Raw genomic sequence first — 13,676 nt, forward strand, 5'->3', positions numbered from 1 at the left:
TGGCTCCAGGTCATCTATAAATCACTGCTAGGCAAATCCCCACCTTATCTTAGCTCATTGGTCACCATAGCAACACCCACCCGTAGTATGCGCTCCAGCAGGTATATCTCACTGGTCATCCCCAAAGCCAACACCTCCTTTGGCCACCATTCCTTCCAGTTCTCTGCTGCTAATGACTGGAATGAACTGCAAAAATCTCTGAAGCTGGAGACTCTTATCTCCCTCACTAACTTTACGCATCAGTTGTCAGAGCAGCTTACCGATCACTGCACCTGTACACAGCCCATCTGTAATTAGCCCACCCAACTACCTCATCCCCATATTGTTATTTATTTTGCTCTTTTGCACCCCAGTATCTCTATTTGCACATCATCTTCTGCACATCTATCTCTCCAGTGTTAATACTAAATTGTAATTATTTTGCACTATGGCCTATTTTTTGCCTTACCTCCATAACTTACTACATTTGCACACACTGTATATATATTTTCTGTTGTATTTTTGACTTTATGTTTTGTTTTACCCCCATATGTAACTCTGTGTTGTTGTTTTTATCGCACTGCTTTGCTTTATCTTGGCCAGGTCACAGTTGTAAATGAGAACTTGTTCTCAACTGGCCTACCTGGTTAAATAAAGGTGAAATAAATCAAATCAAAATTCCACTCCTAGGTGAGGTTAAAGTTAAGTGCATTAGACTAAGGTTAGGGTTAATGGTTAAATCAGTCAGAAAGTGGAGCGCCTCATAGTTCTATCCATTCTAGCAGGGTCAAAAGTGCCAACTAAACCTGAGTTGGGAGACTCTGTCCAGAAGAGGCAGGATGCTCTCTATCTCCCCGGTGGTATGGAGGTCCACAGCAGGTTGACTTTGACTTGGTGGCAGTGCTGCAGGGTAAAACACAGAGCAGTACAGTCCACTCTGTCCAGCTCTCTGCTGTTCAGGTTGATCCAATGGTCTGAAGACCTCAACAAACTGGACACACAGTCACTGGCTCTGCTGTCATAGATCTGTCTGATGGTGGACTTTACAAAGCTGGAACTGGACCTGAACAAACATGGAGAATGGATTGTTGTGGTTATGTCAAGGTTTTATAAAGGATAACTCACATAGCAACAACTGGCTGGATAGGACATTAATAATTAAAGTCTATAAATATTGAATAAAGATCTCTCACCTCTTGAATAAAACCCTAATGATATTACAGAGGATCACTCAGAACAACATGTCACTGGATATAAATAGTTATGTTCTTCTTTCTAGAAAGTCTGAATAGAGAAAGAAGTTCTCCCACCTCTTGAATATAACCCTTCCCAGAAAGGGGAGAAGATCTGAGATGTTCTTCTCTAGGAGCCTGTTCTTCCTGAGGTCCACAGTGATGCTGTGGGTTGAATGCTGCAGCAGAGAGAGAAGCACTTCCAGGTCCAGCCTGCAGGAGGTCAGGTCTCCACCAACCTTCTCCAGGAACCACTGAGTCAAGTCCTTGTCCTGAGCTTCATACACAACTACAGTCAGCTGCTGCAGAGTGTCTGAGTTCAGTCTAGGAGGTTGGAACATAAAGGCAGTCAGAAATATGAAGAAAAACACATGAATGAAGTTACTATTTCTACTTCTAAAAAACATCAGCTTCAGACTGACCTGAGAGAGAGAGGTCCCTGGTGACACAGCAGTGTGATGAGAGAGTGACCCTGGATCCAGAAGTCAGTCAGGTCCAGACACTGAACCCTCCAGAGTCTCAGCAGGGATGCCACACTACTCAGAGCCCTGGATAACACTCTCTGGTGGCTGGTTGCTCTTTAGGACCAGGGAGAACTCTGGGACAGTCAGTGGAGTAGCACCTCTCCTGTCCTCCTAACCAGTCTGGACAGTTTCACTGCCATGCCCACATTCAGCCTGGAATGAAAAGACAAAACTCAAGTCACTTTAAACAGAGAAACCTTGTCAGATAAAATGCTCAATAGGAAAATAAACTATTCAATAGACCTGTGTAAGTTCTTCACTCTGTTTATCAGAACCTAACAGACAACTAGTCCATGCTCAAACCAGGTTGATTGAACTCCTCACTCACGGCTGTCCTACCAGACGGTTACCCTTCTCCTCTCCATAGGATACATGAGATTACCCTTCTCCTTTCCATAGGATACATGAGATTTAACAATGACATGTTCTGACAGAATGTCAACTTTCCCCTTTCTCCCCCAGTAGATTTGCATTCACCCAGTTCTAATATGGTAACATGAATAAGGATTGTTTCAAGTTAGAACCCAACACCTGTAAAAGCTGTCTTACTGAACATACCTGAGCTTGTGTAGCTTTGACTCATGTCTCACAATAAGTAAGGCTCCTTGGAGAGAGATCTTGCTGGGGGTAAGAGTGAGGTCCACTCTGGAGGCACAGCGACCCAGGACTCTCCCCACAGACCTGCAGGTTTTCCTGGGTAACTCTCCTCCCAGTGACAGGGTGGAGCCCAAGGCCTGGAGGAGAGAGGCCAACTGCTGGTCCTCCTCTCTGGACCTCACAGGGACGGACTCACACACCCTCTGGAAGAACCTGTCATCATCACAGCTGAAACAGCAGGACACGGGGGGACATGAAATCAGACATTTAGGAGACAGTCCAAAAGTATTGGGACAGTGACACATTTTTGGTTGTTTTGGCTCTGTACTCCAGCACTTTGACATGATACAATGACTATGAGGTTAAAGTTACAGCAATGTTTGTACATACAGTGCCTTGCATTAGTATTCAATCCCCTTACATATGTTTTATTGTGTTACAACCTGGAATTAAAATGGAATCAATTAGAATGTTTTTGTCAAGAAATTACTCAAAATACTCTGTAATGTCAAAGTGGAAGAACAAAAGATTAATGAAATATAAAACACTAATATACCTTGATTAGATTAGGTATTCTGAGTATAAACTTTCAGGTTTCATGTTACAAAACGTCTCAAAGATAAAATCCACAAGATTTCTAAAAGACAAATTTCTAGCATCACAAAATTTAAGAAAAATTCACAATATCTGTGTGACATTTAGTAATGCAACATTTGTTATGTCAAGAAATCTGAGTATAAATGTTACCAGATTCACCAACACTTGAAGATTTATATTACAATGTTTGTACAAGATAATAATCACTAGCATCACATAATCACTAACCACCACACATGTTCAGACTCACCTCAGCTGTGAGATGTAGGGCAGACACTGAAGGAAACTCCTCACTTCACTCTCTTCATCTGACCAGTCCTTCAGCTCTACTGGTGTCTTCTCTGGTTGGAGTTTCAGCACTTCTAGGAGGAGGGAGGCCTTTCTCTTTGAGAGGTCTATGAACCAGACTGCAGGAGCTGACTGGTAAACTGGCTGTAATGCTGGAAGGACACTCCTGCCTGTTTGAGTCTCATAGTCCTTCACATGCGAGTACAGATCCAGCAGGAAATCACATTTCTGATTGTGATATACTTCAGACAGAAACAAACACTTTCTCTACAGTTGTTTGTATGGTTCCTCTCTCATGGAGAGCTGCTTGAAGACACAGATTCGGTAGGAATATCTTTCTCTCCTTGTCCTCTCTATATTATCCTTTAGTAGAGGAAATCTGAACAAACAGTTTAAAACACAGATGATATACAGGTGAGTGATGAGGACTGATATGAGTAACAGGGTTGGGGAACTGAAAACCAATAGCACTTTATGACTCCATCTTTCTATAACAATACAACTATGAATTGGAATTTTGTTCAATTTCAATTCCTACTGACTTACAGTTGCTACAGCATCTTCATATGTGCATGTATTAAACAGATAAGGACGATGTAAAAACAGAAATACTATCTCCACCAGTTCAATGACACATGGACTCTTGTTGGATAAACTCCCTCACCTCAGCTGTGAGATATAGGGCAGACACTGAAGGAAACTCCTCACTTCACTCTCTTCATCTGACCAGTCCTTCAGCTCTACTGGTTTCTTCCCTGGTTGGAGTTTCAGCACTTCTAGGAGGAGGGAGGCCTTTCTCTCTGAGAGGTCTATGGACCAGACTGCAGGAGCTGACTGGTAAAAGTGGTTTCAATGATGGAAGGACACACCTGGCTGATTGTTTCCTATTGTACTTCACATGTGAGTACAGATCCAGCAGGATGTCATATCTCTCAGTTTGATACACAGAGAACAGTGACAGCAGTGTGTTCACAGCTCTCTGGAAAGTTTCTCTGTGATCTAGTGCTGCTTGTAGACACAAATCTAGTAGGACTGCTTTCTCTTCTGTCTCCAGTCTTTCAGGGGATCCTCTCTGATGTTCTAGTGGGGTAAACCTGTGACCCATAAAACATAAGAATGTCTATGTTCAGATAGAAGCAGGGAGAATGTGACTGCTGCCTCTTTTTACAGACTGAATACTGTTGTCATCATGTCTATCTTGTTGTGTTGTTGCAATGTCTTGTTTGTCTGTCTTAGCCATTTGATAGGTTGTCATTGGAAATGAGAACAATATGTTCTCAACTGACTTAAATAAATGAATAGTCACAAAGACATTGTGTAAATATATATTGGCTGTGGAAACACTCACCTGAGTTTGTTGATATTAGGTAAACACTTTAAAATGGTTTTGCTGAGAGCTTCACTGAGAAGAGTTCTCTGACCCCAGTGTAGACAGAGATGAACCCTCTCTAGACTCTGCTTCATCACTTCTTCTGCTCTCTCAAACACTCGTCTTTCACCCTGGACTGGAAGGTGCAACTCATTTCCACAGAGACCAAGTAAGCTGGTGAAGTCCATCTCTGCCACACTGCTCAGCAAAGTTGTCCAGAGTTGACACAGCATTGAGGGGTCAGATGAATCACCAGAGGAGGGCCTTTAAAAGAGATTAGATTACAAATTAAATTATACAGATTATTTCAAAGTAGCATGACACAGAAGTGTTTATAACTAAGTATCTGAATGGAAGAGAATATAATATATATTGTTATAAAGATCAGTTGCTTCACCCCAATTTCTCTTTCTTTGACTGGATAATTGGAAATAAACTGGTGAATTAAATAACACAAATATATAACACAAATATTACCCAAGATGTCTGATATTCATTGAAGGGTCAGATGTATCATCAGAAAACAGATTGGACAAAAAGTCTTGAGAAAGTTTGTTAATTTACAGAGAGATGCAACCTGATCTCAAATGGTAGACATTCAGCCATGATACAGCTGTGACAAACAAGGAATTAAAGGAGTTGCATGAATGGTTAGGTGATTACCAATCTTTCTTTAATTAGGTTAGTTTGTACACAGATAATAAACTTACCCAAGATGTCTGACATTCTTCAGAGAGCCCAGTATCAGCCTTACTCCTTGGTCTGACACAATGCAGTCGTTCAGGTCCAAGCCAACCTTTCTCTCTGCAGACTGACTGGTCACATAAGACACTGCACAGCACTGGTGAGGATCAAGATGTTCTCCACTCAGGTCTAGATGATAGTCCAGTTTGTCCAGGAGAAGGAGACAGGCCTCAGTAGACTGATGTTCATACAAGCACTGACACAAAAACAGAAGATCTATCTCAAACTCAGGAGCACCACCTTCTGCATGATCTTGGTTTGTTTGAGATGGAAGAAATGTGTTCACCACTTCCTTGAAGAACCAATCTGACGTCTTCTTGATCTGTTGATCTGGAACTAGACCGTTTACCAATCTAATATTCCTCTCATTCAGAAGCCCACACAGGAAGGGAATCAAGTGTTTTGTGTGTTTCCATTCTTCAGTCTGGCACTTCTCTAGAACCGCTCTGATTTGATCTGGATTCTGTAAGAGCCAAAGGGCACCAAAGAACTCCTGCATTGTGTAGTGGAGAAATGCACAGTAAGTGTCTGACGCTGTGGGTGCAACCTTAACCATAAGTGCTCCCAAGAACGCAAAATGGACACTGCTTTCTTCACAGCTCAGTGTTGTCAAGTTCATGTTTTTTTCATTTGTTGCATGAAAAGCTATTTCTGCCAAAGACAATATTTTCTCTCTGTTTTCTTTGAGATAATTGTCGATATCCTTAAGTCGTATGCCACTGTGTTGTTTGATGCACTGACGGAGGACGTTGCTGTGCATTTCAGTTATAGTGCATGTCTGTTTAGAAGCCTCTGAGGTAGGGAAATAAATGCAGGTAACCACCATCAGTGCATACATTGGGACATGGCACAGACTGAACAACTCTAGGTTGTTTAACACACTGCTCAAGGAGTCAGGATCAGCACTCAGCATCTCTGTTAAGTAAGCCCTGATGGATGCATCACTGAACCCTTTCACCTCCACTCTGAACCAGTCTGCGGGCCAGTCTGTCAGGAAGTCTTCAGATTGATCTGGTCTGCATGTGGTCACAATCTTTTGCATCAGGGAGGAGGTTCTCCATAAGTTCCTTTATACCGACAGAGAGGAGAGGTCTGTGATTCCATCAAATATGATGACAACGTTTTCAGAGTTCTCCTTAATATCCTGTAACACTTCTTCTTTACTTTTTTTGGGCTCACTGTACATGTTAAAGAGAAGGTCCTCCAGGCTCATGGGTTTTCTGTGTGAAATGTCTCTCACGTCAAAATAAAACATGTAATCTAGTTCTCTGTGATCTTTCTCTGCCCAGAGGTTCAACATTTGATGGGCGACTGTTGTTTTTCCAATTCCAGGTTTTCCAAAAAGGAGGATTTTTTTCTCATGTGTCCTAAGCAGGTCAGCAGGGGATGTTTCCTGTTTGGCCGTGGGGATGAAGCTCTTTAGCTTTTTAGGGCGAGCTTTCTTGCATCTTTTGCTCTTCACTTTAATTTTGGAGAGAGATGAATGCAAATCTGTATCTAACACAAGAGGGGTGTAAGATAAAGTCCCCTCATTTCTACATGTCTCTGGTAGGAGACTACAGCTTTGTTTCCATGCACCATTTGTGATCTTCCGTGCTTTACATTTCAGCTGTGTCTGATATCCGTGACAGGGTTTTGAACCTAAAATAAGGGTATTAAGGGAAGAGAGAGTAAATGCACTTTGCAAACAAATCAAAGCCAATCTAAAGGACTAGAGAAAATCAGGACAGAAAGCTACAAGGATACACTAGTAGATCTTTGTAGATTGAAGGTGCTCTTTTGGGGCTAAATGGTCATCAAAAGCAAGAAGAACCAAGGGGCACTAAAAACAAAGTTAAAATGCCTGTATTATGATGGCATGTTCAATAGAACAATATGTATAAAAACTCTGATGCTTTTCAGCGTAGCCTTCATCAGGGAGGACAATGACAAATCTCTATTGAACATGCCATTATAATAAAGGCATTTTTACTTCACGAAGAGTGCATTGGTCGCACTTATTTTTGATGAACAATCTAAAAAGGTACATTAACCCCTTTCAATATGCGCTTCAAATAGCTTCGCCAGCACCATGGAACCAAAGGAATAGTGCCTAAAGTACAAACCCTGTCTATAAGCTAATTGTATACTATATAGTGTATACTAAGAGGATACCATACGATCACTTACCAACAAGGTAGTCTGTCATCTCTGGGTCTTCCTTAAAGGGGAAGCAGCTGATCCATTGCTGTAAGTCAGCGTCGTCTAAGGTCCTCTTCCTTGTGATGTGTAGAATTTTCAGCAACTCATAGCATGCAGCCTCTCCTTTGACCGAGACCCAGTCCAGTATGTTTCTGGTTTGTTCAGAACAGTCAACTTGAGCCTCAATTTTACTGACTTGCTCCCCGTGAAGAATCTTGCACTGGAACAGGTTTTCCACAATGAGGGGAAGATTCTGGAGCCTTCCGATGAGACGTAGCCTTCCATTTGTAATGTACTCTAAAGCAGATTGTCTTGCAGAAGCCATGTCCCAGGTTGTTTCTGCAGCATCACTGGTATGTTTCAACACGTAGGATCTCTGGAAGACGAAAGTACATAGTCAGTTAATAGTAGAACAGTTAAATAATGATTAGGTTTATTCATTCAATTAAACTTTTTAGCCCATGTAAACAAAACATACACCAACTAAATGTGAATGTATCTATTACAATGGCGTAAAACAAGAATATAAACTCTGCAAAAAAAGAGACCCTGTCTTTCAAAGATAATTCATAGAAATCCAAATAACTTCACAGATCTTCATTGTAAAGGGTTTAAACACTGTTTCCCATGCTTGTTCAATGAACCATAAACAATTAATTTACATGCACCTGTGAAACGGTCGTTAAGACACTAACATCTTACAGATGGTAGGCAATTAAGGTCACAGTTTTGAAAATTTAGGACACTAAAGAGGCCTTTCTACTGACTCTGAAAAACACCAAAAGAAAGATGCCCAGGGTCCTTGCTCATCTGCATGAACGTGCCTTAGGCATGCTGCAAGGAGGCATGAGGACTGCAGATGTGGCCAAGGCAATACATTGCAATGTCCGTACTGTGAGACACCTAAGACAGCGCTAAAGGGAGACAGGACGGACAGCTGAAAATCCTTGCAGTGGCAGACCACGTGTAACAACACCTGCACAGGATCGGTACATCCGAACATCACACCTGCAAGACAGGTACAGGATGGCAACAACAACTGCCCGAGTTACACCAGGAACACACAATCCTTCCATCAGTGCTCAGACTGTCCGCAATAGGCTGGAGAGAGGCTGGACTGAGGGCTTGTAGGCCTGTTGTAAGGCAGGTCCTCCACCAGACATCACCGGCAACAACGTCGCCTAGGGGCACAAACCCACCGTCTCTGCCCGGTGTCGGGGGGTACTGTCACGGATTCTGCCGAGACTGCCCTTCCTTCTGGCTCGGGCAGGCCTCAGTGTTCGTCGTCACCAGAGTACTAGCTGCTGCCGCTCTATGTTCTATATTTCTATGTTCATTTGATTGTTGTCTGTTGTTGCGCACCTGTTCCCCATTATGTTAGTTTGTCCTCCCTATTTAACCTGTTCCCCATTATGTTAGTTTGTCCTCCCTATTTAACCTGTTCCCCATTATGTTAGTTTGTCCTCCCTATTTAACCCTGTTCCCCATTATGTTAGTTTGCCCTCACTATTTAACCTGTTCCCCATTATGTTAGTTTGTCCTCCCTATTTAACCTGTTCCCATTATGTTAGTTTGTCCTCCTATTTAACCTGTTCCCCATTATGTTAGTTTGTCCTCCCTATTTAACCTGTTCCCCATTATGTTAGTTTGTCCTCCCTATTTAACCTGTTCCCCATTATGTTAGTTTGTCCTCCCTATTTAACCTGTTCCCATTATGTTAGTTTGTCCTCCTATTTAACCTGTTCCCCATTATGTTAGTTTGTCCTCCCTATTTAACCTGTTCCCCATTATGTTAGTTTGTCCTCCCTATTTATCCTGTTCCCCATTATGTTAGTTTGTCTGCCTATTTAACCTGTTCCCCATTATGTTAGTTTGTCCTCCCTATTTAACCTGTTCCCCATTATGTTAGTTTGTCCTCCCTATTTAACCTGTTCCCCATTATGTTAGTTTGTCCTCCCTATTTAACCTGTTCCCCATTATGTTAGTTTGTCCTCCTTATTTAACCTGTTCCCCATTATGTTAGTTTGTCCTCCCTATTTAACATGTTCCCCATTATGTTAGTTTGTCCTCCCTATTTAACATGTTCCCCATTATGTTAGTTTGTCCTCCCCTATTTAACCTGTTCCCCATTATGTTAGTTTATCCTCCCTATTTAACCTGTTCCCCATTATGTTAGTTTGTCCTCCCTATTTAACCTGTTCCCCATTATGTTAGTTTGTCCTCCCTATTTAACCTGTTCCCCATTATGTTAGTTTGTCCTCCCTATTTAACATGTTCCCCATTATGTTAGTTTGTCCTCCCTATTTAACCTGTTCCCCATTATGTTAGTTTGTCCTCCCTATTTAACCTGTTCCCCATTATGTTAGTTTGTCCTCCCTATTTAACCTGTTCCCCATTATGTTAGTTTGTCCTCCCTATTTAACCTGTTCCCATTATGTTAGTTTGTCCTCCCTATTTAACCTGTTCCCCATTATGTTAGTTTGTCCTCCCTATTTAACCTGTTCCCCATTATGTTAGTTTGTATTATTAAAAAATGTATTGTTTCATTCACACTGTTGGAGCTCGGAGCTGAAGTATTTCACTGACGCAACTACATCTGTGCATGTGACTAAATCAAGATCTAATCAGAGGCGTTGCCTATATCCCTGTTCAGATCTAATCAGAGGCGTTGCCTATATCCCTGTTCAGATCTAATCAGAGGCGTTGCCTATAGCCCTGTTCAGATCTAATCAGAGGCGTTGCCTATATCCCTGTTCAGATCTAATCAGAGGCGTTGCCTATATCCCTGTTCAGATCTAATCAGAGGCGTTGCCTATATCCCTGTCCAGATCTAATCAGAGGCGTTGCCTATATCCCTGTCCAGATCTAATCAGAGGCGTTGCCTATATCCCTGTCCAGATCTAATCAGAGGCGTTGCCTATATCCCTGTCCAGATCTAATCAGAGGCGTTGCCTATATCCCTGTCCAGATCTAATCAGAGGTGTTGCCTATATCCCTGTCCAGATCTAATCAGAGGCGTTGCCTATATCCCTGTCCAGATCTAATCAGAGGCGTTGCCTATATCCCTGTCCAGATCTAATCAGAGGCGTTGCCTATAGCCCTGTTCAGACAGGATACGTTTTACTGGGAGAGCTCAGGTCATGTAATTATGTGCACGAGCACAAATCACCACATCTGTAATTTTCCAATGGACATGTCTATTAATCTGTTCCTGCTTTTACTTCCTGGCATGGGTCTCCACTAACCGGTTCCCCCTGCACATTGACTCTGTACCAGTACCCCCTGTATATAACCTCCCTACTGTTATTTCATTTTACTACTGCTCTTTAATTATTTGCTCTTTTTATATTTTTTCTTAAAAACTGCATTGTTGGTTAAGGGCTTGTAAGTGATTTGAGGATATACCGCTCTGATTCAACCATGGGACCAGCTCAAGCGTTGTAGCTAAACTGCCTAGGCAGAAGGCAAGCGGTCTGAAGCAGATCATGAGCGAATGCCAGAATAAGACAACCATCTAGCCTGCTAGCTAACGTTAGCATATAAGATACACCTCATCGTGTTCATACATAGGTGACATAGCTAGCCGGTCAGGTTGAAGATGGTTAGATCAAGACATGCGGAACCATTAGGAAAAAAGCTAATTAATGGGACCAGCGCCATTGCTGGATTCTACAAGATAAGCGTTGAAAAGGTGACCAGCGGTCGGGAAACACTCCAAACGGCTGCCAGTCCACCCATTATGGCATCATTGACTTGAATGGAGACGACCTTCTATTCATTCTTATTTATATACTTACCCCTATATAGGACGCTGCGCATGCGCGCATTGGCGTCCTTGGTGGCTACAGTGCAAAGTCTGGAAAATAACTGCCAACATTTTGTAGGCAGATAGGATACTTGTTTCCCAAAATCCTGTTACTGAATATCGATCATCCATAACTCCTTATCCATTGGTCCGGATTATATCATGTGTGTATATCTGTAGACCTTTATAGAAATCCGTCTGAACCGAACTTTTCTCCAAACCGGCACCTTGCCTGAGTTAGACTGCGCGCAAGACGCGCTTCCACGTCTCCTACCACAGCCAAGTTATAGGTGCCGGTTTGGAGAAAAGTTCGGTTATATTAGGAAACAAATCAAACTAGACTGTAAATGTGTTGGCATTTCCTCTAGACAACTACATCTACTAGACAGCAGGAACTTCTCATCCTAATGTTGACTCGCTTTTGACAGTTGGTCAGACTCTCAAGTCTAGTCTAGACCAGCTAAAATGTAGTAAGTAGGGCCTAACCTTCATTTAACACGTTATTATGATCGATTGTTAGAAAACCCTTACCACGTTATTATGACCGATTGTTAGAAAACCCTTACCTCGAGTCCCCGCTGCAGTGACCTGGTGTGTAGCTATACCTATTTTACTTCACTTATACTTCCGTGTATAAAAACATTATTGGGGCGCGTTCAGCAAGAAGCAACGTTTTGGAACGTTCAGATAGAAATACACTATGTAGGACAAACATGCCTCAGACATTTAGAATAAGGAATCACTTCCGCTCTATTCATGGCATTTCTATCGGCAACATTTCGACAACATTTGGCTACTGAACGTGGTTTTAATGTACTAATCACCAGCAGGAGAGCTTTCTCATACTTTCCAGGTGTGTATTCAATCGTGCACATCGTAGCTAAACGTTTTACAACAAAAACGAGCGTTTCTCACTGGACAAGTTCAGGTTAGTCCCTCCCTGTTTCGTCCGGTTTGTTTCCGTTTGGTTCCTGATGAATATACCCCAAAGCAAAGTTCAGTCGCCAAAAACGTTGTCGAATGTTTCAGATATAGTTACCACATATAGAGCCGACCTGATTTCTTATTCTAAATGTCAGAGAGACATGTTTGTTCATAGTAGAGGCCTATATCTACCTGAACGTTAAAAACCGTTGGGTCCTGCTCAGCGAACATGCCCAGTTAGTTTAGTCCCGGGCAATGACTATAATTTCATTCATGCATGATGAATGAAGCTGCTCGGTTGGTCGGTCTATTAAAAGCTATAGGAATTATAATCTTAATGATGTGAGTGTCTCTCATGTTCTTTCTAGTTGCTGGAAGTTTGAATGCCAACTGACAGTTTGCAGGGGTTTTCTAGGCTTGCTCACCATCTGACGACGAAAGGGTGAGGATATCAACATAATATCAGTTTATAAACATACATCTATCGCATTTATCGGTAAAGATAACAAGTTAGAACTTCGAAGTTGCCGTTCCCAAGAAATTGAACGTTCCAAAAGGAGATTCCGTTGACGTCATTTACCTAATATGGTGCTCCGCTATGTCTGTCTCCAGAGGTCAGAGATTGATTAGACATCATAGTCTTATAGTCCTTGCTACCATATAGTCTGATAGTCCCAGCTACCATATAGTCTGATAGTCCTAGCTACCATATAGTCTTATAGTCCTAGCTACCATATAGTCTGATAGTCCCAGCTACCATATAGTCTGATAGTCCTAGCTACCATATAGTCTTATAGTCCTAGCTACCATATAGTCTGATAGTCCTAGCTACCATATAGTCTGATAGTCCTAGCTACCATATAGTCTTATAGTCCTAGCTACCATATAGTCTGATAGTCCTAGCTACCATATAGTCTGATAGTCCTAGCTACTATATAGTCTGATAGTCCTAGCTACCATATAGTCTGATAGTCCTAGCTACCATATAGTCTGATAGTCCTAGCTACCATATAGTCTTATAGTCCTAGCTACCATATAGTCTGATAGTCCTAGCTACCATATAGTCTGATAGTCCTAGCTACCATATAGTCTGATAGTCCTAGCTACCATATAGTCTGATAGTCCTAGCTACCATATAGTCTGATAGTCCTAGCTACCATATAGTCTTATAGTCCTAGCTACCATATAGTCTGATAGTCCTAGCTACCATATAGTCTGATAGTCCTAGCTACCATATAGTCTGATAGTCCTAGCTACCATATAGTCTTATAGTCCTAGCTACCATATAGTCTGATAGTCCTAGCTACCATATAGTCTGATAGTCCTAGATACCATATAGTCTGATAGTCCTAGCTACCATATAGTCTTATAGTCCTAGCTACCATATAGTATGATAGTCCTAGCTACCATATAGTGTGATAGTCCTAGCTACCATA

General features: G+C 41.9%; 1 protein-coding gene and 1 long non-coding RNA gene across 2 annotated transcripts; both read right to left on the reverse strand.

The window, feature by feature from the left end:
• Window positions 1–825: 825 nt before the first annotated feature.
• On the reverse strand, window positions 826–6,372 carry LOC123485380. The gene is made up of 10 exons (XM_045216289.1): window positions 5,297–6,372; window positions 4,566–4,850; window positions 4,053–4,311; window positions 3,882–3,886; window positions 3,180–3,215; window positions 2,294–2,560; window positions 1,832–1,888; window positions 1,634–1,789; window positions 1,290–1,535; window positions 826–1,042 (listed from the first exon to the last, which is right to left on the reverse strand). Exons 1-10 carry the CDS (start codon window positions 6,370–6,372, stop codon window positions 826–828), a joined length of 2,604 nt encoding a protein of 867 aa, XP_045072224.1.
• A 38-nt stretch (window positions 6,373–6,410) lies between these two features.
• LOC123485386 lies at window positions 6,411–11,958 on the reverse strand. The gene is made up of 3 exons (XR_006658993.1): window positions 11,883–11,958; window positions 7,500–7,887; window positions 6,411–6,971 (listed from the first exon to the last, which is right to left on the reverse strand). It is a non-coding gene; the product is annotated as an uncharacterized LOC123485386 (long non-coding RNA).
• Between the last annotated feature and the right edge of the window lie 1,718 nt (window positions 11,959–13,676).

The sequence above is a fragment of the Coregonus clupeaformis genome, unplaced genomic scaffold (assembly GCF_020615455.1).
Source record: "Coregonus clupeaformis isolate EN_2021a unplaced genomic scaffold, ASM2061545v1 scaf0665, whole genome shotgun sequence".
Classification (NCBI taxonomy): Eukaryota; Metazoa; Chordata; class Actinopteri; order Salmoniformes; family Salmonidae; genus Coregonus; species Coregonus clupeaformis.